This window comes from Ylistrum balloti, unplaced genomic scaffold (genome assembly GCF_031769215.1).
Source record: "Ylistrum balloti isolate Yb309-2 unplaced genomic scaffold, AGI_CSIRO_Ybal_v1 Utg369672, whole genome shotgun sequence".
In the NCBI taxonomy this organism is placed as follows: Eukaryota; Metazoa; Mollusca; class Bivalvia; order Pectinida; family Pectinidae; genus Ylistrum; species Ylistrum balloti.
Window position 1 is genome coordinate 1,880,578 of NW_026781917.1, and position 27,943 is coordinate 1,908,520.

General features: G+C 34.2%; 1 protein-coding gene across 1 annotated transcript; it reads left to right on the forward strand.

The window, feature by feature from the left end:
* The first annotated feature begins 1,872 nt into the window (after nucleotides 1-1,872).
* Nucleotides 1,873-23,088, forward strand: LOC132563093 (periostin-like). The gene is made up of 14 exons (XM_060227854.1): nucleotides 1,873-2,066; nucleotides 3,479-3,496; nucleotides 8,938-9,030; nucleotides 11,608-11,672; nucleotides 15,151-15,316; nucleotides 15,681-15,837; nucleotides 16,143-16,220; nucleotides 16,531-16,747; nucleotides 18,803-19,012; nucleotides 19,334-19,471; nucleotides 19,945-20,111; nucleotides 20,320-20,456; nucleotides 20,915-21,074; nucleotides 22,810-23,088. The coding sequence occupies exons 1-14, from the start codon at nucleotides 1,873-1,875 to the stop codon at nucleotides 23,041-23,043; spliced, it is 2,034 nt and encodes a 677-aa protein (XP_060083837.1). The 3' UTR covers nucleotides 23,044-23,088.
* Nucleotides 23,089-27,943: the final 4,855 nt, after the last annotated feature.

A 27,943-nucleotide genomic window follows, 5' to 3' on the forward strand; every position in this document is an offset into this window, starting at 1 on the left:
GATACAGAGTGGGAGAGAGTTTGGGGTTGAAAGGTCAACTGCAAAGGTTACTGTTGCTAAAGATAGATACTTTTTGTCAAATTTTGGTTTCCAGAAATTTCATTTACTGTTAGGTTATGAACTTCACTGAAGGGATGTCAAATTTTGGATTTGGATTTGAATGAAACTTCACAAAAGGTTAGCTTATAAAGAAATATAGAGTGAAATTGAGTTTTAGGTCGAAAGGTCAGCTTGAAAGGTCACTGTAGACTTTTATTGTCATATTTTGGATTCCAGATGATAACATGTGATAGGGTTGACCAATTGTATTGAAACTTGATGCAATCCAATATTATCAGAAATTACATATGGTGGGACTGAGTTAGGGGTCAAAATGTCAACTGTGAAGGTCACTTATTACAATAGGCATTAATTACCATTTTTATAACTGTGCCTCAAAGATGTGGGAAACCAAGTTCATAAGAATAACACCAGTAGTCAACTGACCATTGTTCAAGGTCACTGAGTAAAAAGGACCAGGTCAAATTATTTTCATGTGTATACCTTTAAAGGTCAAACACAAGGCCAGGTTCTTTCTGACATGTCAGTGTTTTAGGTTGTTTTCCAGATAATCACTTAATTGAAATAGGGATGACAAACTTGATTTTGAAGTTTTTTTTCGCATTATTTTCTGGTTTTTGCATCCTTCCTGTCGAGACAATGGTTATTGGAGGGAAGATTAACAATTGTTAAAATGAGACATCTGTTACTTAGAACATTTAATTAATGGCTGGGAATGAGTGTTGCATGTAACACTAACTGTAAGCTTGTTCAGAAAGGTGTTGGTGTAACTGTTTGACTCACTATATGACATGTATTATAGGATTCTGTAGGATGTAATTAGAAATTATGATATTACACCTGCATCAAGTAGTTGTATGATATAATTACACCTGTATGATAAAATTGTTCTTGTACCTGTATGATAAAATTGTTCTTGTATGATATAATTACACCTGTATGATAAAATTGTTCTTGTATGATATAATTACACCTGTATGACTTACCTGTATGATATAATTATACCTGTATGACCTACCGGTATGATATAATTACACCTTTATGATATAATTACACCAGTATGCCTTACCTGTATGATATAATTATACCTGCATGACTTACCTGTATGATATAATTACACCAGTATGACTTACCTGTATGATATAATTACACCAGTATGACTTACCTGTATGATATATTTATACCTGTATGACTTACCTGTATGATATAATTACACCTGTATGATATAATTACACTTGTATGCCTTACCCGTATGATATAATTATACCTGTATGACTTACCTGTATGATATAATTACACCTGTATGACTTACCTGTATGATATAATTACACCTGTATGACTTACCTGTATGATATAATCACACCAGTATGACTTACCTGTATGATATAATTACACCAGTGTGACTTACATGTATGATATAATTATACCTGTATGACTTACCTGTATGATATAATTACACCAGTATGACTTACCTGTATGATATAATTACACCAGTATGACTTACCTGTATGATATAATTACACCAGTATGACTTACCTATATGATATAATTATACCTGTATGACCTACCGATATGGTATAATTACACCTATAAGACTTACCTGTATGATATAATTACACTTGTATGCCTTAGCTGTATGATATAATTATACCTGTATGACCTACCGATATGGTATAATTACACCTATATGACTTACCTGTATGATATAATTACACCAGTATGACTTACCTGTATTATATAATTACACTTGTATGGCTTACCTATATGATATAATTATACCTGTATGACTCACCTATATGATATAATTACAGGATGAGAATACTACACCTGTTGGTGTTCCTCCTAACCATCTTACTATGGGAGGAAGAAGTGTCATGTGGCCAGAGTTACTATTATTTCAATCCCTACTACCAAACCTACCGCAAGAAGTACATGGCCAGGATGAGAGGGTACCATCCACGCAGGTACAAAAACTATCAGCGGGATCCTAGTACTGTCTCCAAGGGGTGAGTAGTTATACAAAATATAGTCCCAGAACAAAAGTGCTACTAACCAGGTCTTAAATGAAGTTATCATTTAACAAATTATGAAATTATCCTTTAAACTCTTTGTATATTCTATAGATCAAATTTGGTTACTCTAGTGGAACACTGCATTCTAATCTATCCAATATGACATTTAGAGGTATAAACATTGTGGTTATGTTAGACAGGATGTAAGAATACCCATGATTCAAATTTGACAGGAGTACCGAAAAAAAAATCATCTAAAAGTTCTTTTTAAATCTGTAATATTAACCATAAGGACATTGTACTTCTTAAAATATGATATCTAAGAGTAACAGGAAATGGTTACCTCTGTTTGTTGCTAGTTTCACTGAGATTGTATCTATAGATACTCTACTAATTCCCTGACACTATAGAGTTATTACAGTCTACTCAGAGGTCACACAAACTCATTCTGATGTTGTATAAAGGTCACTCAAGGTCAAATTCTATCTGAATTCTATATCTCTGTAGTGGAAATGCTCATGGAAAAAATGGCTTTGATTTCATATAAACTTTCTTTGACCTCAGAAGATAATATGGACAAGTTCCTGCAATAATTCGTGGATTTCTTCTGAAGATTCTGCATGAATGCATTTCTGATTAACCAGATGATGTATTTCATTAAACTGTTAAAGCCTTTTAAAACAACCTCAAATTATTCTTTCTGTTCTTTAAATTAATGTCACTTATAGGAAAGCTTACATAGAACATTTACGAAAAACAAATAGTCAAGCCTATTGGACCACCTCAGATTCACCTCTCACTTATGAGGCATGGTCACTTTGGTTTCAAGAGCCTTCGTGATATGGATCCGTAACAACAAAGCACTTGGATGATCCTGGAGGTCATGAAGTTTTGTAAGGCAATTTGATACACCAATAAGGTAGCATGAAGTGTTTCATCATTTGATTGGATTTAATTTGTATCAATTGCAGAAAGAACATGGAAAAGATGAAAATGATAACATTGAAGAGATTTCTCTTATATGAATGTGATTAAATATCCAGATGTATAGAGCTAACTTTTCATGAAAACTCTTCTACAATGCATGGGTCTCATTTGTACATGTCTGAGTCTCATTGTTTTGCAGTTCAAGATTAAGAAAATGCTTAAGAGTTTTATTAATATTAAACTGTGTGATTCATGTACTTCTGGTTCATAAATACTTTTTGTAAGTGTATAGATTCCGAAATTGATTAATATCATTATAAAGGAAAAATATCTAAAATGTTTTTTGAATTTTGGACAATTTTATTAAAAAAGAAAAAAAAAGAAAATCTAAAAACATTTTAAGATGACCATTAAAGCTGCTAAAACTGTAGAACCACCAAGCTTGGGGTGTCATTCCTAAAATTTGAATCTGTTTTCAGTGATTTCTTGACATCACGGTAAGCATGCATGATAGTGTACCTTCTATTTTGTACACGGTAACGGGTCACAAATCTGGTTAGGGTGCTCCTGTACAAATGGCAGATTTTAGAGATTTAGCATGACTGTATTAGGGTACTGGTAGTTTAATGAAGGTATATATATTTAAAGGAACATGAAATGGAGGCTCATTGCTCCCTTTTTTGTCTGTTGCTGGGCGTCGTCCTAAAACCATGCTATTCTTGATCTTACTGTTTGCTACTCTTTAGACCCAAACTCTCAAGAAGAAAGTTAATTATTGAACAACTCTGTTATTTTTACATCAGAAGTAATTTCAGATTCTTTAAATTGGTCAGTAAATTACATTACTGTTTTCATAGCTACTGTAGCTTGGTTTTGGTGAAGGCAAATGATGGTAAAACTCAATAGTATTTCTTAACTGACTGAGAGGAGACACAAGCAACAGGCAAATATTAAATCTCCATACTGCATTGAAAACTAGAGCTAGAGGCATAGTTATGTACATATTAAGATATTAAGGTATATATTATTGTATGGTAAAATTTCATCATGATGACAATGACGACGAATCATCAAGCCACATTCTTTTGGGTGGGCGAATTATGTCATGTATTCTCAGCATAATATATTGCCTATTAGAAAAAAAAAAGATACAAAGAAAAGAGGTTTAATAATGATGAGAGAATACTGCTTGTTAGTTCACCTGACCCGAAGAGTCATGATGCTCTATAGTCATTGTGCTTCATCTATCGTTGTCCGTCGTGCGCTGTCTGCCATGGCCGCCATCTTGAAAAACATATTGTAAACTTCTTCTCCAGTTCCACTGGTGCCATTGAGCTGAAAATTGGTGGGAATGTTAAGGAAAGGTAGCCAACAAAATGTTGTTAATTTTTTACTGTGTCAAAACTTCGACACGGCAGCCAGGGAGGCCATTTTGTAACATGAGCATCATGTGACAAAAAAAAGAAATAAGCAGATAATGAACTGACAAAGGTTCAGGACACAGACTTTTGTAAACATCATTGAGAGAACACAATTATTTCTGAATTAATTGAGGGGAACAGAAGGTGGGGGCCCCAGATGTTACCCCTCCTAAAATATCATTAGGGGAGGACACATTTCTTCTATATTGGAGGCAGGATTAACCTCTTTCAACACAAGGAATGATGTCTGAAAACTTTACTGTCAAAAAATAGGTAACACTTATTACAATTACCTACTGCTCACCAAAACTACCATCTACATCATGGGAAACAGCTTCTTGATAAGATTTCATTCAAAGTTGTTAAAATAATCTTTTCCCCGCTGAAAGTTTTTGCAGTTCAATGACCGTTAAGGCCCATGGGCTTCTTGTCTTATAAATATGAACTTAATTTACTTTACAACAAGCTTCATGCTTATATTAATCACTCTTGTTGGCCCATACGAAAGTGCCAAGGGGCTTAATTTATTTTACAACAAGCTTCATGCTTATATTAATCACTGTTGTTGGCCCATAAGGAAGTGCCAACGGTCTTTACAGAGGAGAAAACTGGAGTACCCACCTGGTCAGGCAGGTGACACCCATTCCCCTTTACTCTCCTCATCAAATTCGAGTTAAGATATGGTAATAAACTCTGGCATATTCTTAAATTCTATTTGGTTCTGTTATTTAATCAACAAATTAATCAACAAAACAATAATTTTACAAAATTTCTTAAAAATAAAAACAACTGAATATCAACATGAAATCTCATTCTGCCACAAAATCAATCGAACAAAATCTAGGTTGATTACAGTGATGTCATTCACTTAAAATGAAAACTGGGTTGATAACAGTGAAACCGTCACTTACAATTAACTTTTCCCTGATACATTGTATAAAAAAGGTTTGAAGTTCCTTTATATATTTAGGAACTGCTTTGTAATATGTTCCTTTTGAAAACAATATGGATTAAGGTGCTATGGATGTACTCCAGGTATTATGGGTCTGTAGAAAGGATTTAAAAATTATGTGATTATTTTTTATCCATTTGACTCTAAAATTGGACCAAGGTCATTCATATATACCAAGGTCAAAAGATTAGAGCTCCAATTTTTGTTTTACATTGTAACTGTACAGACTTTGAGTCTACAATATTTGACTTAGTTTGTGTTACAATGCTGATACCCCCATAAAGATCACAATTATTTTACAAGGATGTTTTATGTGTCAGTAACTGTCCTCACAAAGATACATATTGTGTATGTGAAAGAGAGAATGTCATAAAAAGTATGATATTGTATACGGCTGATAACTTTTACTATATAATACAAAGAAAACGAGATCCAACGTCCGGTCTGGTAGATTCTGTAATATCGGCAGTCGTCCTAGGATGGATTACTAGTGGAATACAGGAATCTGGTTCAAAGGTGTGTAAACAGCAATCATAGAGGACCAGACAACATCTGTAGGAACTATTGAGTTCTGAGGACAGCATACCTAGTATACCAAAACATGTCAACTATTAAACAGTTTTAATTCTTCCTACTGATGTGTTACTATATAAGTAAAAAATAGGTAAAGTACAGAAATACTAGTACCTAACGGACAAGAACTGGTTACTTTGTCATTGAATGGCTTTTGGAGATATACTGAAGTTTTCTGTTCCAAGTGTCTGTTGTCATCTCCATTTAATACTCTGACGTCATCTGCTGTCATGTAATCTTCTCTGCCACATAATTAATTCCCTTTCACTAGACAGGAAATGTAGGTATGATAATGTGGTTTGGATATTTTATCCGTCTCCTTTGTTTGTTAGAGCAAATAAAAATGTGATACTGCATACATTGTTATCTATATCTTATTATCTGAGTTTCAGATAAAGAAAATAAGTAAAAGATAAATGATATTTTATTACATTGTTGGTTGTATCTAAATATTTATCTAAACTGTATCACTAGCTTATGGTGTATGTCAATATAAAGTTACAAGTTGTGATTCCTTTTCTGAAAAGAAGAACAAAAATTCTCAAAATCCTAAAATTGGATTTTTTACTTACATTGTCAGGTTTTCTTTATCAAGGGAATATTTGTTTAGCTATTATTCATTAACATCTAGTTGAGCTCTGCCGCCCACTCTAAAGGTGTAACCTAGCTGTATATATTCGTGTTTTTCGCTCGTTGAAAGAGATCCAGTTGATACCACAAGACTATCGTGTTGCCTATTAGTCATAGGCCCTAATCTGGCACCAATTAGCCACTGCTGACCTCAAATGAAGATTATGAAAACTTGAATTAAAGAATAAATAATTGCTAGTCTATCATACCAGTTGGTTGTTTCCGTCAGTGACAGGTACTGTAGACATCCGATAGCATCCTATACACAAACACATCAGATTATTCCAAGGTCATCCAGAAGGTCACAAGATTATAATGTACCTGTCGCTATTGTTGAAAGCTGGTGACGGGTACATGGCCTACGACAGGCACTACCGGACTGTCGGAGATCTCTGATAGCTATAGTTCAGCCTGTTAGGGTACAATACATATTGTTCATCTACTTTGTGATACATTCATATGAGTGTTTTACAGATGGGTTTTAAAGTACATAACAACATTTCATTAGCATAAGAAGTCCATCTGAAGGCCATGTTTGTAATTTATTAGGTAAAATTAGAACAAAATTTGAAATATAAGTTTAACAAAAAAAAAGATAACCTTTTCAAACTTGAAACTTGTTAAAATCATACTTTCATCAGTAACTTTGTGTATGTCTCCAATTAAGACATAAGATATCTGATGAGTCTTATAGGTATAACGTGGATAAAACAGCTGTGTATTCGAGTAAAACATTTATATTCAGATATTGTATCATGTGTGCTACACTGAAGCTGAGTATCGCGTAAAGATTTGCTGTATACATAACATAAAACAGATGGATGCATTTACAATGCAATTAAAATTTGATTTATACTTACAAGAAGGTTTACGAATATATCCTGTAAAACTACTACTTGTTATTCAGTAAGAAAGCAGATGAAATTTCATACATCTCCAAAATATTCAAAGGATTCATTGTAGCAAAGAGCACTTGAAGAATTTTATATAAATTTTCATTCATCTTTTCTTGAATAATTTATGAATTAATCTATTGCAATGTTTTCATTAAATTTGTCTTGAAAGAAACTGCTGCAGGTGCTGTTATGGTGAATTTAAGAAATAAAAACAAGTTATTAAAAATTCTAGATTTATTATTGTATACTAGGATCTTTATTAGGTCCATTTCCTGTTAATTTGAAAGAAAATAGGGCCTCCTTATTTTCAGTTTGAGTTAATTATTAATATTTTTGACAAATTTTAAAAACTTTCAAATCTTAAATTGCTTAGGACAATTTGTTAAGAATTTCTAACCATTCAGATTTTGTCAACAATATAATGGTTTCTGAGATTTTGAAGAATTTGAGGCTGCTATGATATAAAATTATTTTCTCCACTGCAGAACTTTTCAGAAAATATAAGAAAATCATTTAACAAGAGTTTTTGTCCTTAGCATATTGTGAACATATCATGCATCTGTGTGTGGTTGGTGTTTGTTTAAATTTGGTACATCACCTGTTAGAAACTTGAATATTTATTGATGGGTGATATATATTTGTACTGTTTTATCATATACATTGAGCTCAATACACAACTGTTTGAGATCCTGTAGTATTATAGTTCTATTGTATATAAATGCATGGGTACGATACTTATATTATTGGGACTTGTAAGTCAATTATTAAATGCTATATCCTAGATACCTTGCTAATATCATAACTTGAACTATGACCCCATAGGTTTTAAGTCTGTCAGAGACATGGTTTTCTTTTTTGCTGCTGGGATTGTGTTTACAGATTCAGAAAAACCATGCAGCATACACATTTTTTTTCATTTCAATGAAAAACCTTTCATGATAGTATAATAATAATTTGAAATTTGCTATTAACAGACATTTCATTTATATCCAAATTCCTTTTCATGTGTCGCATTTTAATGTTGAATATTTTCAATTGTCTAGATTTTGAAATCATTGAATGTACATAAATGAGATTGAAATAAAATAACATTGTATACAATTATGATTTGTCTATCTGCCTACAAAGTAATAGCTCTGCAATTAAACTTTGATTACTTGAGTTTTCCTAATCACAATGTGTGTTTGTTTCACCATAAATAACTCGCTACTTAAATATGTTTTCCCCGTTAAGGTCAAAAGTGAAGGTCTTGGTGATGAAAACAAACATTTTATGGAAGCAGATTTTAGAGTTTTCGTGTAATCTGGGAATTAGCCTGTTTGTTTCAGTGAAGCTGACAAATGTATCATTTAACGTGATTTGTTAGAATTTGTTGATAAAATTGGACAAAACTCTGTAAGTGTTTGGATTTTTATCTGATACTAGGTTATATTGACGACAGGTTTGTTAATGTTTTGTCATTACAGTCCAAACATGTGCCGTGTGAAGGAGGTTTATGGGACTGGCCAACGGTTCTACGAGGGCAAGGTACCCCAGCGTAGGGTATGCGACCGACCAACGTAGGTATCTATTGACTACAGAGACTAGTTGTGAAGGGTAGAGATATAGATGGAACAAACAACTTCCCCAAACCTTGACGATTTCAATCTTATAAAATTGTGGAAAGGACATTTTTTTTAAAAATGTGCAAAGTGCTGTACTGTCATATTTTTTTTTCTTTGGCTCAAATTTCATGGTTTTGCGAAATTGCATTGTCATTGGCACCTTATTGTTTTGGAAAATATTTCTAACAAAATAAAAATTCACAAGTCCTGTAATCCATGTCATTTTTTATCTGTTCGTTGTTTCATGGACATTTTTTCCTGGATTTAGAGTGTTCACACATTCAATGAAGATGAACCCCGCACAGAAATGGATGATTTTACAGTAGATTGCAAATCTTGTGATAATGATAAGAAATAAAAAAAAAACTGATAGAAGTGTAACACTGTTAACATGCCTGTCTTCACCTTAAGTACTGATAAGATGGGACTTTAATTACCCTCACTAATTAGATAATTAGTTCTGTTCAGAAAGGTGAGAGGTTTGATATTGGTTGAGTGGAATGTCAAGACTTGTTAGCTTAGTGGCAACAAAACTCATTTCGTGTTGACCATAATTCTTATGTTTTTCAAATTTTTATTTAAAGATATTTTTGGATATAAAATAATAAAATTTTACAAAATATTCTGAAAAATTTTAATTAATCACATGAAGACAAAAATACATAATTCTTATACAGAAGTTGTCTATCTTAGAGTATTCCGTCTGGGGTAAGGGAACTTGCCTATCTAGAAGTATTTCCTCTGGGTTAGGGGAAACACCTGTCAGTTTGACCCCACCTTTGACCCTGATTGTAATGGCTTTACCCATTCCTTGTCTGTTTAGAGAACCAGATGTAAAGGTTAATTCTATTTGAGGTGTGAGTATGTTAGGAATTCCACACTCTAATTAAGACTTTGAGTTATACCTACATCATTTCATTTTTTTTAGGTCGTGGATTTAAATGATTCACGGTAGATCTAAGGCATTGAAGCACAGGATTAAATCATTTATCTGAAAACTTGTTATGAAATGAAAAAAAATCTTTTTGTTTCAAAGCTGATAAAGTCAAAACTTCGTTAAGTTCTTCCCCTATAAAGTACCTGTCTATTAGGACCACTTGTTTCAGTTCCCAATATAAATACATTTTATTGAACCTCTATATAAAGGCCACTTGTCTATAAATGCCAATTTTCTCTGCAGGTTTAGGACTTCATGCATGTTAATATAAAGATTTCTTTTTCTGCAAGTTGTTTTGAAAGCTGCTTATAGTGGGAGGAAAAGTTGTGCTCTGTAAGCACTATTTTGTAGTTATTATTATAATATTAGATTTTGATATGTCAATTAAAATTCTCCTGTTAAAGTAATGTATTCTTCAGGAAATTTCATCTAAACTATTGTTTAAATGATTATATATATAGATTGAAGGAGCTATTTCAGTACCTTTTTTTTGTTTGACTTTCAGTATTTACCTGTACTGATGAAGGTATTCTCATGACCTTCACTTTCATATTTGACCTTCACAATCTAAATATTCTGTACGGTACTTTCTTAGTTTCATAAGGGTTTGTATTTGTTTTCTGCCACCAACTTAGCTACTTGGCATTTATCATTGAGCTTTTTAAAGGACCAGTTTACCAAAATAACTTTGTACAACATGGTTGGGGAGAGAAAGAGGGTGGAGGGAGGTGGTGGGTTGGGGGGGGGGGGGGGACAGGAGGGTGTAAGGATACTTTATCCTACATATCCAATTCTTGTGTGATGAAGATGATAAGAACAACTGACACATTGAAATATTGAGCATGACTGCTATTGTTAAAGTTGTGAGAAACTGATTTTGTTAATTCAGTATGCAAGGGTTCTTGCCAAAAAGACAATTATTTACAGAATTCTTTAATATGCTGTAAATTCTTTTACTGTCTTGCTAATTAGCTAAGAACCTTAGATCAGGATTGTGTTTCATCAGTGCTTGTATATATATGACAGGTAGAGTAGATATAAGATTGATTTATGACACTCATGTCATAGTTCTTGTTTGAATTTTTTCCAGAAATAATTTTCACTTATCTTATTTTAATGAACTGTTGTCACCTGTTCAGGTGGTCTCTTAACACAGGTAAAAAAAATGCTGATTTCAGCATTTCTATAGTGTTGTCTTTGCCTACAACAAATAGTCCAGGGGTAAAATTTTGGTGTTACTTTTTGATATATCAGCTGTGATAACTGAGTAGTGTTTTGTACATCAATACATTGCTCTGAAATATCAGTTTTAATCAACCTTTTCCCCCTAATTACCTGGTTATAAGGCCATATATAATTGATATTTCATGTCCTGTAACAAGCCTACACCTCCAATTTGAGTCAGAAGTATAATCTGTTGGCCCCTTGGGCTCATCATAAGATTAATACAATAATAAGATTTCATATTGGTAGCAAGGTCTTTCCAAGTGATACTGTATGTGTTCAGTTAACCAAGTCCTTGGTTGCATTTGACTATGATGTATTACCTGATTGTATAGTACCATTGATTAACACTGTGTGTTTGTTTGTTATAGATATATCCGGTATCAGTGTTGCCCTGGTTACAATATGGTGGAGGGAGAGAAAGGATGTCCAGCTGGTTAGTGTCATATCCTTGATCACATTGTATCAGTTTAATTAATTATGGTTTTAAAAATATGTCTAACTTTTAAACTGTCTTCTTGCACAGTTCTCTTGCATCTCTTTATATTCAACTTTTTCCTCATAAGTCTGATCCCACGTTTAAAAATGAATATTGTCATCGTTTTTTTAATACTTTGCGGTTAATTTTCACTGCCATTTCTGTCTACCATCCTTTTGTGTCCAGAGCATGAAACTTGCTGTATCTAGTGGTTACACTAAGGCAATGTGCAGTGTACCAAATTCAAGGCCTTCAACCCCTAAGTTACAGAGTTACTTCCCTTTGTTAAAATTTTAGTGTCCAGATCATAATTTTGATTGCATTTAAGTTAAGATAATGACACTTGGTGTATACATTGATCATACTAAGATAATGTGCAGTGTATCAAATTCAGGGTCGGAACTGTTCAATTATAGAGTTATTGCCATTTGTTAAAGTTTTGTGCCTAAAGCAGAACATTAAATTGTTTACATTTAAACAAGGATAATGAAACTTGATGGATCTATTGATCATCATTAGACAATGTACAGTGTACCAAATTCAGGGCCCTCAATCTCTCGATTTCAGAGTTATTGCCCTTTGTTAAAAATTTCTTGTCCAGAGCATAACTCTGATCGCAGTTAAGCAAAGATCATGAAATTGAGTGAATAGCCTGATCATACTAAGACAGTGTGATGTGTATGGAATTCAGGGGCCTTGATTAATCAATTACAGAGTTATTGTTCTTTGTTGAAAATATCTTTTCCAGAGCATAACTTTGCTTGCATTTAAGGTAGGATAAGGAGACTTGATTTATACATTGGTCATACAAAGACAATGATCTGCGTACCAATGTTAGGGCCAGCAACCCCTCAATTACAGTTATTGCCCTTTGTTGAAATTTTGTGTCCAGGGAATTACTTTGCCTGCATAAAAAAACTAGCATATTGAAATGTGATGTATACATCAGTCATACATAAACAAGGTGCAGTGTAGCAATGTTGAGGTCCATATCCCCTCAGATACAGAGTTATTGCCCTTTGTTAATCATGATCATGAAACTTGGTACATACATTAGTCATACTAAGAAAATAGGCAGTATTCCAAATTCAGGGCCTGCAATCCTGTAATTACAGAATAATTGATCTTCCTTAAAGTTTTGTGTCCAATAAAGTCATTTTGGGGGAGCATTCAATAGTTTCAATGATACTCTTGTCTCCTGGAGTTCTGAAATGTTCAACCTTTTCCAAGTAGGTTGCCAATATACTATCCCTGAATCTATTCCTTTCCTCCTTCCTCAGAGGAAGAATTCAGATAACTGCTTATTTCCTCTGGGAAATGTTTAAACTTAGAAAGAACTTACAATGCTAGGATGTAAAACTTCTAACTAAGAGATATTAATTGAAAAAATTTCAATTTTCACAAGAAGATTGTAGTAGCTTCTATATAAAATGATGGAGTACCTAAGGCCCAGAACTTGTATAGTTATAAATAGGTCAGGTGTAAATCCTTGTATCAGGACAACCTTTCAACAAATTTGTGTAATTATGATCTCTCTCCCATCATTATCTCATCATCACAGTAAAACATGACTTGGATAACAGAGTTAAACTGGCAGAAAATTGGGGCGAAATCAGACATGTTGTGTCAGTTTCTTGTGTGACGTAATCTTTGAAGATGAACATCAGCAGTATCTATATAAAGTTTGAATTGAAAACTTAAAAATACTCTGTGTGATCTACATTATTAAATTTCTTATAATGCTCAAAATTCTGACCCGATTGTCACGAAAAATTATCCATCAGTCTTATCAAATTATATCAGCTCCAATGTAATGTCATGCGTAATTATTTCATATAATGTGTTCAGCTTAAGGGATTTTGAATAGGAGACCTTCAGATCAAACAGTCTTAATTCAAATTAATTTTCCAATAAAGTAAAAAAAAGCACATTTCTTTATATCTATGTCAATTCTGAAGTGTAAAACTTCAAAGTAAATTAATCTATATATTTTATATAACATGCAAAAAAATAATTAAAAATTGTATTTAGAAGTGTTAGGTAACATTAGTTCTTTATACAGCTTATACAAATGAACATTAACTGTTTAACACACTAAGTTATCAATAGGGGGTCTATAAAAACTGAAATAGAATTCAGAATCGATCAAACGCTTTCAGTCAGACAATGGAATCGATTGTTGATTTAAAATTTACGAGTTACAATGTTAAAATTTCTCATGGTTTAATGAGGACTAATGATATGAAACTGTAGAAATTCATCATTTGATACAAAGTGTTGATTGTGTGGTAAGTCATGATTGGTCAATAGAGAGAAGAAAGGGGTTTAATGTAGGAAATGACCATCTGTAGAGGGGCTTTTATTGAATTAACAAACATTTAATGTATAAAAAAATTGTAAAGCTGAAGAATTTGTTGCATTTTGATTTTATAGTGAAAATGTTTCTGAAGATTACTGGTTCATTACACTTGAAATTTTCAAATCATCCTTTTAAATTAAAAAAAGTAGAATTAGAGCTTGTATTTTAAAAATGAGTTTAGAGTTAAGTGACTCTACTGTATTTGTTGATTTACAGTTCTTGTCCCACTAAACTGTTCATGACAAATTCACTCTTTATTTGATGTTCTTTTTGTTTAAGAAAAAACTGCATCTGACTGTGCATGTTTGTATTAGTTTGTCCAAATGACATTTCCTAGTTTAAATGTTTTATCAAATTGTCCGATATAACCTCAAAGATACTGTTTAAAAATGTGAAATGTCAAGTAAATTTTGGACATTTAGTTGGGTGTTCACAGCTTATCTGGAGTAAAGGTATACACTCACACACTTGTGTAAATTGGGGCGGGGACTTGTGTGAGTTACTTGTCCACTGATGCAAACATAAAATGTGCACCTAGCATGCACTAGGATTGGAGAGAGGAAAATGGGGTGTTATTAATTGGAGGAATTTTCTCATGAGACTAACTTTGAATTAGGTAACATTTTTAAGAAACAAAGGAGAGAAAGGAGATTTTTTTTTTCAATTCTCAATAGAACATATATATGATGTACTATTCATAAACTTGTCGGACCATCAATCGAAGTAAATCAAGAATCTCCTACTAGGGAAGATCATTTCTCTGTCCTACCATAGAGCTTGGGAAATATCCTTTTAGTAATAAGTGAAAATAGTGAATATTTGTATATCCATGGTAACTGACAATTATGTATTTCCATTTTGAATTTAACAGAAAATTGTGTGTATCCATGGTAACTTACAGTTTTGTGTATCCATGGTGACAGACAGGCAGATGTGTAACTAATGTTTTTATGTATACATGGAAACATCCAGTAACTGACAATTTGGTGTACCTTTGGTAAATGGCAATTTTTTGTATCTATGGAAACAAATTTGAGGTGAAATTGTATTGTGAAATGACTATGCTGTTGTATTCAGTTCAGCCTCTACAGAACCTGAAGTTCACTGCCCTAGACTTGCTCCAGCAGAAGTTCCCTCAGCTGCTAACTAACACTGAACTGGAAGGGAACCTACTCTACCAAGGAGCCTTTACTGTGTTTGTACCGATCGACAAGGCCTTTGAAAATATCACCTATGACGACAGGTATTCTTCCTAAACTTATACAAACCTATTTTGAAGAATTTTCCTAATTCCATGATCAGATTTTTTCTTTTATCTGACTTGTGTTATGCGACACTAGTTTCAATAAACAGGTATTCTAAACACACGAAAGTTATTGTAAAATGAAAGTGAAGTCAACATTACACAGTACATTCTAACCTGCTTGAGAGACCTCCTCTCAAGAGACTGCCAGTGTTGTGAGACACTTTTAGAATCCCTGCAGTGACTTCTATGTTAGACTGTGTTTTAAAACCACCCATGGTAGGTGACCACTTACCACAGGTTTAACTGGTCTGTGGTTCTATAGGATACAGAGTTAGATGTCACACTACTGTTCTGTTATCAGACAAAGACTCCATCCCTGGACATACCACGCCCCGTCTCTCCTCCACTACCACGTCGTGACTGGGCGATATAACTACACAACATTCAAGAAACAGGAGGAGGTTCCAACACTGTATTATGCTGAAAAGAAGTTACGGATAAACAAATATCCTAGTGGGGTAAGTGATGTACCTAATTCAGTGGGGTAAGTGATGTACCTAATTCAGTGGGGTAAGTGATGTACCTAATTCAGTGGGGTAAGTGATGTACCTAATTCAGTGGGGTAAGTGATGTACCTAATTCAGTGGGGTAAGTGATGTACCTAATTCAGTTGGGTAAGTGATGTACCTAATTCAGTGGGGATGGGGGAGGAAGTCTTTGCATCCTGATGTATTTAAAACTAAAATTCTTGATGTTAATGGACAATGCTTTCAAAATACAGGATTTGTTGGTTTGTCTACAGATTAATGTTGTTTTGTTGTAGGTTGCTACGGTGAATTGTGCGCGGATTATGGTGCCCAATCAAATGGCCAGTAATGGAATACTGCATGTCATAGACAGGGTAGGTTTTTATACATAAGGGTCTCAACTATAGGTCAGAGTTCAACGTAATTGCTACATATGACAAAATTAACATCTTTCTAGACAAGATAATTCATCAGCCATCTTTGCCTGATGGGGCCACTGCTAGTGACCTCCTCATCTGGGTTTTAACATTTCTTAGTTGCATCCCTTTCATGCCCATAGCATTACTTATGAGTTCCAGAAAGACAAAACAGCAGTATGATGCAGTTTGGTTAAATATTCTAGATTGTGAATTTGTATGGAAAGATGCTCATCACTTCTATGACTGTAGTACACTCTTTGAACAGTTGATCCGGCCACTAGACTACAGAGGAACCATCGCTGATGTAATTCTACGAGACCAACGTTTGACCAAGTTTTCACAAATGTTATACAAGGCTAACCTTATTGACACACTACAAAAATCCAAACACTTCACACTGTTCATCCCCGAGGACAAAGCCTTCAGACGTCTGTCTTCAGGACTCAACAATAAAATAAGCAATGACAGGAAAGTGGCTACAGGTAGGTCAGTCCGTTATATCTCCCACCTATGTATGTAAAGGAGAGAAGGGGTAGTAACCTCTTTGTACATTTGTGCAAGTGTGCGTGCATGCGCCTGTGATTCTCATGCACCCATGGACAGATTTAGTTCATAATCACAAAGGTTTTCACATGGTTAGATGTTGGTGGTGATCAGTCAAGGTCAAAGGTAAAAGGTCACTGTTGGACACTATTGAAATAAAAAGTTTGTTTATGAGATTATAAGGTGAGGAAATGTGGGGTATATCTATGTGAGTCCCTGTTCACTTTGTTTTATTAGTCCCCTGCTGGTGAAACCTGAGGGACTATATAGTGTTTGTCTCCGTCTGTGTGTCCGTCTGTGTGTCCATCTGTTTGTCCAGATGTTGGTTTCCAAATGATAACTTAAAAAAAGAAGGATAGATTTGAATAAAACTTCTTGCAATATTACCACGTAAGTTATGAGGTAATACAGATTGGGATTGAGTTTGGGGGTGAAAGGTCAACTTCCAATGTCACTGTTGCTATAAAGATATTTTTCATCAAGTTTTGGTTTCTAGATGCTAACTTCAGAAAGGATTAATGGATTTGGTGAAAACTTTATGCATTGTTAGCTAATGAGGTAATACAGATGGGATTGAGTTTGGGATCAATAAGTCAGCTACGAAGGTCACTGTTGCTAAAAATATATATTATTTGTCAAATTTTGGGTTCCAGATAGCCCATTATATTGAAACTTGATTCAATTTAATATCATTAGAAAATATATAGGGTAGGATTGATTTGGGGATCAAAAGGTCAACTGTGAAGGCTGTGAAGGTCACTTCAATAAACATTGATCACATCAGAGACAAGGAAAGTCGACAGGCGGCCATCTTGGATTAAAAAAGTTTGTTACTGCTATTTCTGGGAAAGTACTGGATGGATCTTTCTCAAATTTCATATGCAGGTTCCCCTTGGTCCCTAGTTGTGCATTGTACCTTGTTGGACTGATCTGAAATCAAGATGGCTGACAGGCAGCCATCTTGGATTTGAAAGTAAAATCTTGTTACTGCTATTTCTGAGGAAGTACTGGATGGATCCTTCTGATATTTCATATGTATTGGTTTCCCTTGGTCCCTAGTTGTGCATTGCCCCTTTTTTGGACTGATTTGAAATCTAGGTGGCCCACAGGCAGCCATCTTGGATGTCGACAGTAATACAGCACAAGCATATTTTCTTCGATATTCTATCATATTGATTCAAGACCATGTCCATTATCCACCTGTAACTGACTGCTATGTAATAATACTTTGGGATTTTTTTAAAATGATATTTGGTAATAGGTGCTTAATAAAAATATCTTGTGCCATCATTGAGTACATTCAATGAAGACCAGTTCATGAACATTTACAACACCTGTAACAAACAAAAAAAATAAACAAATCTTCAAGAACTGAAAACAGATCCTCAAATGGTGGGCACCAAGATCCCTCTGGGATCTCTTGTTTTATATTTAACTGTAATTTTCATAGAAAAAATTGTATTTTTGAGCATAACGTTGGTTCCCTTTCCATCTGGTAATAACTTTGTAAGAAGTATTAGTATAGGATGACAGTTTTGATGGTATGTATGTATTGACACTGGCTTACTATATTCATTGTCACAATTTCTGTTTCATGACAATTGATAACTATCCTTTTACCTTTATATTCAATATTGCTTACCTCAGGTAAATGTTAAGGCAGCTAGGCCTCTTGTTTCTAATATTTTTATGACCTCACCATTTTAGAAGATGAAGGAGGGGGATATCCATATCCAGTCTTCCTACTCCATCCCTTTCCAAATCATTGTCATATCTTATGAATGGTTCATATATGCTAGAGAGTATCATGATATAACGTCAATTTCTACATCTGGTCAGATTCTAGCTTCTAGAAATGACAGTCATTTCAGAAGAAAATTTGCTAAGTTTAGACTTATTTACGTTCCAAATGTTCTTCAAATAGGCAACTGTTTTCCCATTTTCCCTCAGACATTGCCGTTGGGCATATTGCATTGAGCTTATATGTGTTTCAGCCATTGCTAAATACCACATTGTTAAGAACACCTACTGTGCTGCGTCCACTGTGGTGTCCGCCCAGCTGGTAACCATGGAAGGAGGATTTCTTGCCTTCATCTGTAAATTTAACGGTAACTACGTCAACGATGCCAAATTGATAGAGGAGGACATTGTCACGACGAACGGCGTCATTCATATCATCAACAAAGTCCTTCTACCAAATACAGGTAGGTGATGTCCTGTCAATGTCAGTCATATACTATCAACGGAACAATATAAATGTACAAAAACACTATGACTATAATATTTTATCAAGCAAAGTATTGTCATTTTTTTATGTTTCTGGCAATATATTTAGAGAGATATTTAAAGCAATTTTTCCAAAAAGAGGAAAGCAATCAGACTTGAGTCTATCTAGGTTGCAACTAGTTTGCAGTTTCATCGGTCATGATCTTTGCTTGTGTTTTAGTTTAAAAAAAATCAATGTTTTTGCCGAAATATCAAATTTTAGCTGTTATAGAGGACCTGACCTTATAATTTTGCTACAGTAAAAGATATCCTCCAAGTGGCACACGAACTAGATCTGACACGCCTGACAGAACTTGTCCACGGGGCGGGGCTGGCTGATTGGGTTCAAAGTAGACCTGAGTATACATGGTTTGCCCCTAATGATGCAGCATTTGAAGGTAACGGATTAAAAAAAAACTTATTGTTGGATCATATGATATGAACATATTTCTTTGTCAAAAGAATAGTAACGCTAAAGAAGTAATATTTGACACTAAATCTTAGATCCTAGAAGTCAGCTATATATACATGTATGGTAACGTAAGTGCTGGAGTCAGTTTTGATACAAGGCCAGTTTGAGCTAGCTAGGATAATAAGGTAAATAAATTAATCGGTCAATAATCAATATGTTAACATTAAACTTAGAACAGAACTCTATAAACATCTTCATGTCTGACCCCCTGTTGCAATAGAACAGACTTTTATAGAAACTCATTGCCTTGATATCCATGTAAATTATATTTTGGTTTGACTTTCAACAAGGGCTGAAGATTCTACTTTACACAAATATGGTAGCAGTGGGATTTAAATATCATACAACATGCTGTATATCACTTTAATAACTAACTTATATTGCATACTTCTATTGCAGCTCTTTCACCAATTTACAAAGAGGCTCTACAAGAGCAACCTGGGTTGGTGGAGCAAATGCTAAAGTACCACACCTTAGAGGGGAGGATGAGAACAGACTCATTAGTAGGGGAACAGACACTTAGGACTGGTATAGACGCCAGGATCAAGGTCGGAGTTTATCACAATGTAAGTTGGGTCAAGGTCATGGCATAATGTAAGTCATGTTCATTGTATCCTGATGAAGTCAAGGTCAAGGTCTTTTTGTATTGAGATGTAATTCAGGGCCAAGGTCATTGTGTATAATAATGTAAGTTCATGATCGAGATCATTTTTGTGTTACCATGTAATTGAAGGTCTAGGTCAACTTGCATCATGTTTATAATTTGTACTCCAGGGCATTACAGTTGACAGTGCCCACATAGTCGACAGTGACATGGAGAGTTCCAATGGGCTCATTCATATCATAGACAAAGTCCTCATTCCACCGGAGCTCAATCTATTGGAACTCATTCAATCTGACCCAGAACTTGAGTAAGTGATATCAGCATGTGTTTCTGGAATATCCAACAAATGAATTTTATCAAAGAATATTTTTAATTCCATCATAATTATGTCCAAATGAGACTAACAGTTTTCGCTTAACACATCATTTACTCTCTGTTTCACTTGTTAGAGGGTAGATTCACAGCTATACCTGCCAAATATAGCATGTCCGATTACCTGTAGGAATAGCAATACACAATATGTACAATATGTTAAGTTCATTTTGAATTTTTATTCTCAACTTAATGGCAAAAATTAACTTTCCAGACTTGAAGCTGTTTTCATTTCCATGAGAATTAAATGCTTACTTGATTTAACCTACCTTTGTGTTGTACATTTATCATTTAGACAGTTATATGTTTTGACAAGAAAACAAATTATCACATTAACTACTTCCTACAATGTTTTCTGTGAGGCTCTTCTACATTCCATCATGTTTTTCTCAGGGTTTTCACAAATGCTATCAAGAAAGCAGGACTAGAGGATCTGTTCAAACAACAACCAAACAAACAATTAACAGTAATTGCCCCTACTACAGATGCATTCTACAGAATGCCGACCTACACCAGGGAGGATTATATGAAGAATAAAGAAAAGCTAAAGAGGGTGAGATTATATATAGGGCATGTACCCTATCTATCCAGCAGTAAATCCATGTCTGGTAATAAGCCCACCTCATTCCTTCGAGTCAGGCTTTGTAGTTTTGCCCCGTGAACTTATTTAGGGATGAATATATGATGTGTATAAACTTGTGAATAAGCATTTTTCTCTTTTTGAACAAAATAAGATATCTTAATATTTCATGTTAAGAATGGAAATTAAAACCGAGTAAACAAAAGTAGTTTTTAAAAAATTCCCTCAGAAAATCAAGTTCAGTTCTTGGGAGGTGTAGGGGCAATATACAATGTGGTCACAGGATCAAAGTTTGTGTCCTTGGGCAAGGCTCTTATTAGGGCGAGATGTGGTGCCCTATAGTTATCAGCTTGTTCGTTTGTCTGTCCATTTTTTCATTTCTGTACAGTATCTTGAATTCTGTAAGGCCAATACTTTATGCCAAGCCTCCTTGAAGGAAGTGCTTGCTTGGAGTATGTAACTTTTCATGTCCAAAGGTTAAAGGTCAAGGTCACTGTTGTTATAAATAGAAAATCAGTTTCCATGTGAAAACTAGAGTTTGCTTGGACCAATCTAACCCAAACTTCCTACACTACTTCATTTCTGATATTGTTTGCTTGGGATTGATTTACATTTTTGAATGTCAAAGGTCAAAGTCACTGTTGCTATAATTAGAAAAATCAGTTTTCCTGCAATCAAGTTTAACTCAAGTCAAGATAACTGTTACTCTTAGTAGAAAATTTGTTTCTATGATATAACTTGGGTTCCCTTGGGTCAATCAAACTCAAACTTCCTACAATGCTTCCTTAATAAAAGTGCTTGGTAGGGATTACTTTCCAGACCCAGGGGGAATTTCCAGCTACAAAGCAGGGCCTTGCTGACCTGTCAGTGTTCTAGTTTCAATTGCTTTGGATGGCATGCAACAAGCTTCCATTTCATTTCTCAGTGAGGTAGTAAACAGCTGCTTCTACAAGGTCAGGCCATGATAGTTTATGGATTAAAGTGTTGGTGTACATAACCCTAGGTGAAGATCCGAGGTGTGTGGATCCCAGCTCCCAAACTTGTGTTTTGTGTTTCTCAAAAACCTGGAAAACAGAGTAGATTCTGCTGACATGGTTGTGTCCTTGTGCAAGATACTTTACCTTCATTGTTCTGGGTGGCATTTGACGGTCATCTCGTGTGTTGTTTAGTGTGAGGTAACCATCAGTCGCTATATGGAGGCTCTGCCTCAAAATGAGGTAGTTAACCTAGCAATAAAAGTTTACCTTGTGGGATTTGGTAAAAAGCGTTTTCAGGGTAAATGGAATCAGTCTTATTTTGTGTGTGTGAAAGGGCAAGATTTATTGAACCAAGAAATAGCAGAGTAGGGATGTTTTATGTATATGTATAGGAACCTTAAACATGGTTGCTACATATTAAGTTCCTATTTTTCCCAGGTGGAACTTTTTGAAGGATTCAAGCTTTCAGGAGGACAGTGCATTATAGCAGTCTATAAATCCTGTTGTTAAGATCTGAGAAAAAAGAAAACTTTCTACTACTCTCAAATTTACCAAAGATTATCAAATTGAATTACAAGTTGTTTAACTATTTATAAACATTTTGTTAGTTGGTGTCATTTTTGCTCTCTCTGAATTTCCTACCTGTAACAATTTAAACAAAACAGTGTTCAAGCTTCTTGTTGAACAATGATAATCCATGTTCATAATTTTGTTATAATTTTTATTTACAGTTGATTGCCCGTCACATAATAGACCGTGTGGTGGTCTCCAGTGGCCTTGACATGTCCACGACGTACTCATTGATGTCGCGGCAGCTTGAACCTGTCGCATTCAAGATAGAGCCTTCTGGCACCCTTTGGATCAATAAGTACGCCAAGGTCCAGGCCAGGGATCATCTGGCTCTTAATGGAGTCATCTTCAAGACTGACCGAGTCCTACATTGTTTGTGCAAGGACATTACGTGACGAGTGACCAACGGGCATAACCTGGTGTAATGACCTCTGGAAGTCATGTGGCAATGAATGACCTCTGAATAAAATATACTGATGTTTGCACTTTTGATATTATAACAATGTTGGACTTGCTTGAAGCAATCTTCTGGTTCCTGGCAAAGATCAAGCTGTTGTTATGTTAACTGTGCATGAAGATCAAATAATTCTCATGGATAAAGATCTCCAAATAGGGACACAATCTAGTGCTTATATTGTATTTATGCCAATTTGATGTGTGGCTCCACACTGCCAGCAGTTTCTTGTTGAATACACGCAGCTGAGCTTTACTGGAAAGTTTGGACTGCCTATCTGTGTATATTGGTGATATACTTAAGTCTCAGGTGATATTTTACCTGTTTCATTGTCTATTAACCAAAGATAGTGTGTGTTATACATTCTCTGCTAAAACATTACTCATAAATATGTACATTTTTACTGCACAGCAGGAGTGTAAGATATTATGAAGACAAAAGTGAAATTAATTATAAATGTACGAGTGTGAAAGAAGATAACTCAATCTATCAGTTTTTAAGGGAGATAACTCTAGAATATCAACTGAAGAGCAACTGAGAAGGGAGGTAACCTTGAAAGCTTCTAGCTGTTGGAAAATTCTCTGTAGTATTGGTTTGTTTGTTCCAGTGTTGTTTATCAAAACCAGCAGAAAATGGCCAGTGAATTGAAAGAAAAATGCTACAAAGTTGCAAACTTGTTTCAGTGGTATTTTTGCCAATTTGAAATTTCTCTAAGTTTGAATTAAAAACAATTGATTGTCTGTTAATCACTGGATCAATGCAGCTGGATGGTTCACGGCTGAAACTGCCATTTTAGATATGATAACATATAGTGTTGTCTTTTTGGTAAAAGCAGATGTCACACACTTTTAAGAGTTAAAAAAGGTACAAGGGATAGAGCCAACACTGTGGTTTATCTTAGTGCAGATCCAGGTGGCCTGTACTCTTCAGCTGGACACAAGAAGGAATACAGGGCAGTTGTGTCATAGCTATGATCCATCCAGGGTTATTCAAAGGACCACAACAGCTTCCAAGTTATTAGATAAATAATACAAGTCTTACACACCGTTCTCCTAAAAGGGTGTTTATATGTATGTATGATTGAAGGTTTGATGTTGAAAACCTTGAAGTATGGACTTACAGTACCTTACTGAAGTATAATTGTCCACTATAGCTATCTCATTGTCCTGTTGTAAGCCCATGGACTTACAGTACCTTACTGAAGTATAATTGTCCACTATAGCTATCTCATTGTCCTGTTGTAAGCCCATGGACTTACAGTACCTTACAGCAGTATAACTGTCCACTATAGCTATCTCATTGTCCTGTTGTAAGCCCATGGACTTACAGTACCTTACTGAAGTATAACTGTCCACTATAGCTATCTCATTGTCCTGTTGTAAGCCCATGGACTTACAGTACCTTACTGAAGTATAATTGTCCACTATAGCTATCTCATTGTCCTGTTGTAAGCCCATGGACTTACAGTACCTTACTGAAGTATAACTGTCCATTATAGCTATCTCATTGTCCTGTTGTTAGCCTTCACTTGACTTTAATCATATGCAATGCTTTGCACCCTGATGGTCATTGCTTGGCAAAATACCAGTCCCAAGAGAAGATTTTTTTAAGCCTGCCAGCATCTTTTTACAGTAATGAATTATCTTAGGGGACATAACTGTTGTAGAAGTGCATCTTCATACAAGACAATGAAATAGTACATGTATTGATATTATTAATAACCATTTTAATGAACTACATTAGCAGAGGATGGTGGACTTATATCAAGCATCAGCTTATATTTTGATGCATTTGATGAATAATTGATAAGGCTTGTCTTGTTAGTACAACAAAAGTCAAGGAGATTAAGGTCTTATTTAAAGATTGCTACTGGCAAAATTTTGGATGCTTTTTGAGATGTAACAGTTTACTTGATGAAGTCAAACTATTCTTCACAAATCCAATTCATGATGACACTTGCTTTTGTTTTTTACAATTTATAAAAATATCTTTATACTAAATGAAATTCTTCAAGTCATCATGGTTCAGTTTTGTTCGGGCTGGAGATATAGTGGTAGGTTGTAATTTTACTTGTCTAAAGATCTCCTACCAGTTATTCTATCCATCTCTTTCAAACTTAATGGGCTTATCACCATGGCGCTAGGCTGTTTTCCTGTTTGGTTGTGGAAGTCTAGTGTTCTAGTCATATTTTGACAGTAATAGCTTCCAAATTTACTTTAAATGGTTTTCAAAGATAGGTTGCCATATGGATATACAAGTTGATGAAAATGAAAACAATTTTTTTTTGTATTGCATTGTTTAGGAAATTTTGCCAGTACCTAGACACTAGTGTTTTAAGTATGAGAGAATGATCCCAGCAAGCAAGCCCCCATGGCCTGTTATTATTAGTGTAAACACCAAACTGTTGTTGGAATATTAACAAACATATATAGTACCAGATGCATGACAACTTTTTACAGGTCAATACATATCTTTATGTTTTTTTGTCGTAAGGGTTTGGCCAGTAGTAGTGAGTAATAGGAGTAGTGTGTCAGATAATATCTATTAATATTTATCATTGTGGCAGTGAATTACTCTGTTTTGTGACGTTCTGCTTTGAGGTCTTTCCATGACAGTATACTAACTATGCATTTTCATTTTTGTACATAAAAGTACTCATGAGTGATTAATCCACCTATTGAAATGTATCTGATAATTTTCAGATGTTCATTGCCACAAAGTGGATTTTTTTTACTTACCATTATAATGATATAAAAGAATATTTTTCCACTGAATTGGCACAACTTTATGTATTGTTTCGAACAATGATTAAATGTTTCAATGATTTTTCTCATGGATAGATGAGGTAAAATTATAGTGTTTCTTCAGTGAATTCAATACTTTCAACAATCAATATGCTAACTAATTTGTTCAGAAGAGATTTCACCCAGGTACATATATTGTTTGAACAAATTTGCTGCTCATATTCACAGCTGTCTCTTTGTAAATATCTTACTGTACATCCCTTTGTAAATATGTATTTAGACATGTAATGTGTAAATATGCTATAAAATTGAAAGACGTTACCAATAATGTATATTATTCCAGTTATATACATGTATACTGTATCCTAGAAAAAACAAACTCCTCCATGGTATAATCTGAATATCACATTTTATTTCATCACAAACGGTGAAACATTTCTTATTTTATACATCACACTTGACCTTTGACCTCCATAGGTGTCAGCTGATTGGTCAGGTGTTGGTGCTACTAGGAATGCTACTGGATAATGCAAAAGACTGTCGGGGAATTTGTGGCAAATAGAATCTTCATTATTACTTTCCATCTTTCAATGGGTGAAATTTTGCATTACATAAATGAAAACAATTCTACTGGTCAATGTTTCTCTCCTCCTATAGTTGCTGTACTTTGTTCATCCAAAAATGATTTATTTTTGATGATTGGTTAATATTCATCAGTCAATAAATACATACTTCAACTACTTAAATTTTCAAGTTCAAGAATTTTTTCCTCTTCTCAAAAGAAAAGGTATCAAAGCAAAATATTCAGAAATTTCCACAATATCATCAACATCCTGCTATTTTTTTTACATTTACACAAAGATCAATTTTGACACAAGACATTTACAATACAATCAATACAACACTGAATCAATAAATAGAACCCAACTGTGTCCTCATTGACCTTCCAAGAAAACAATGACCTTCAAATAATTCCTGAGAGAACCCTCATGGTCAGAAGATAATACAATGCATAGCTGACCAATTTAAGACACAATAACAAACCCAGGTGACAGAATGTTGTGGTTCCCAAAAGATTTCTTACCAAGGGGAGATAAACCATGACAATGAACACACAAATTTTCCCGAAAGATGTATCAATTAAACAAAAAGCACCAAACATAAAGTTATGATAAATTAAACACATTCTTTGGCACGTGTGTGTGTTTTATGAAGTAAACATCCTGAACTATTCAGAACTCAATATTAGTCAGTCCATTTTAATGTCAATTATATCTCAGAAATGTTGGGGATGTAACCAGATACTTCATGTTATATAGATTATGATGTTAAATCATCACTTTAGTGTTTTCTTGAACTTAAATGAATAAATTGAAGGAAACAATAACTAAATATTCAAAAGGAATTCATAAAACAATATCATGAAACAAAAACTCTGTTCTCTTTTGCGAGAGACCATGAATGAGGCCAAAGCCAATAGGATGACTTGTGTTAGGGGAGATAAGGATACTGTAAGAAAGGGAGATAAGTCACCATAAATCTTCACAATTGTAAACATAAACTCAAATCTGGCTTCTGATGTGACACAACTCTGAATACCTCTTACAGAATATTACAATATAAGACATACAGAATTTGTGTCGGTAACATAAATCTGTAAGATTATACTCCATCAATGTCTTAAATACATGTGATATTTGAAATGAGCAGATCAATATTAAATAACTATATAGAAATGATGAGTTGAAAAGAGATTCCTATGTAACTGACTGGTGGTGAAAAAATGACATTCCTATAACAATGTCTGTATATGGGTCAAATTTACTTATTATTTTTCATACTTACTTCAGCTAAAATCCTTTCAACATGTTTTTGTTTTAGTAAATGTTTGCCCAATAGATTGTATCTTGTTAAAACCAAGCTTTCCTTATAAATATGACACGTGTACAAATATGGAATGGTTTGTTGTACAGTATATATATATTAAAACTAAACTTCATATACAATAAAAATCTGTATGTACAAAATTTTAACTGATGATCTACAAATTACTATATTACCGTTTAAATATTAAATATTGCATAATAAAGTGCATAA

Excerpts from the sequence above, each read along its gene's own strand:
- LOC132563093 (XM_060227854.1), top strand. The coding sequence starts at position 1,873 with ATGAGAATACTACACCTGTTGGTGTTCCTCCTAACCATCTTACTATGG. Across the intron at positions 15,838-16,142 it reads TAAACAAATATCCTAGTGGG|GTTGCTACGGTGAATTGTGC; the intron begins GTAAGTGATGTA and ends GTTTTGTTGTAG. Across the intron at positions 16,221-16,530 it reads TACTGCATGTCATAGACAGG|TTGATCCGGCCACTAGACTA; the intron begins GTAGGTTTTTAT and ends CTCTTTGAACAG.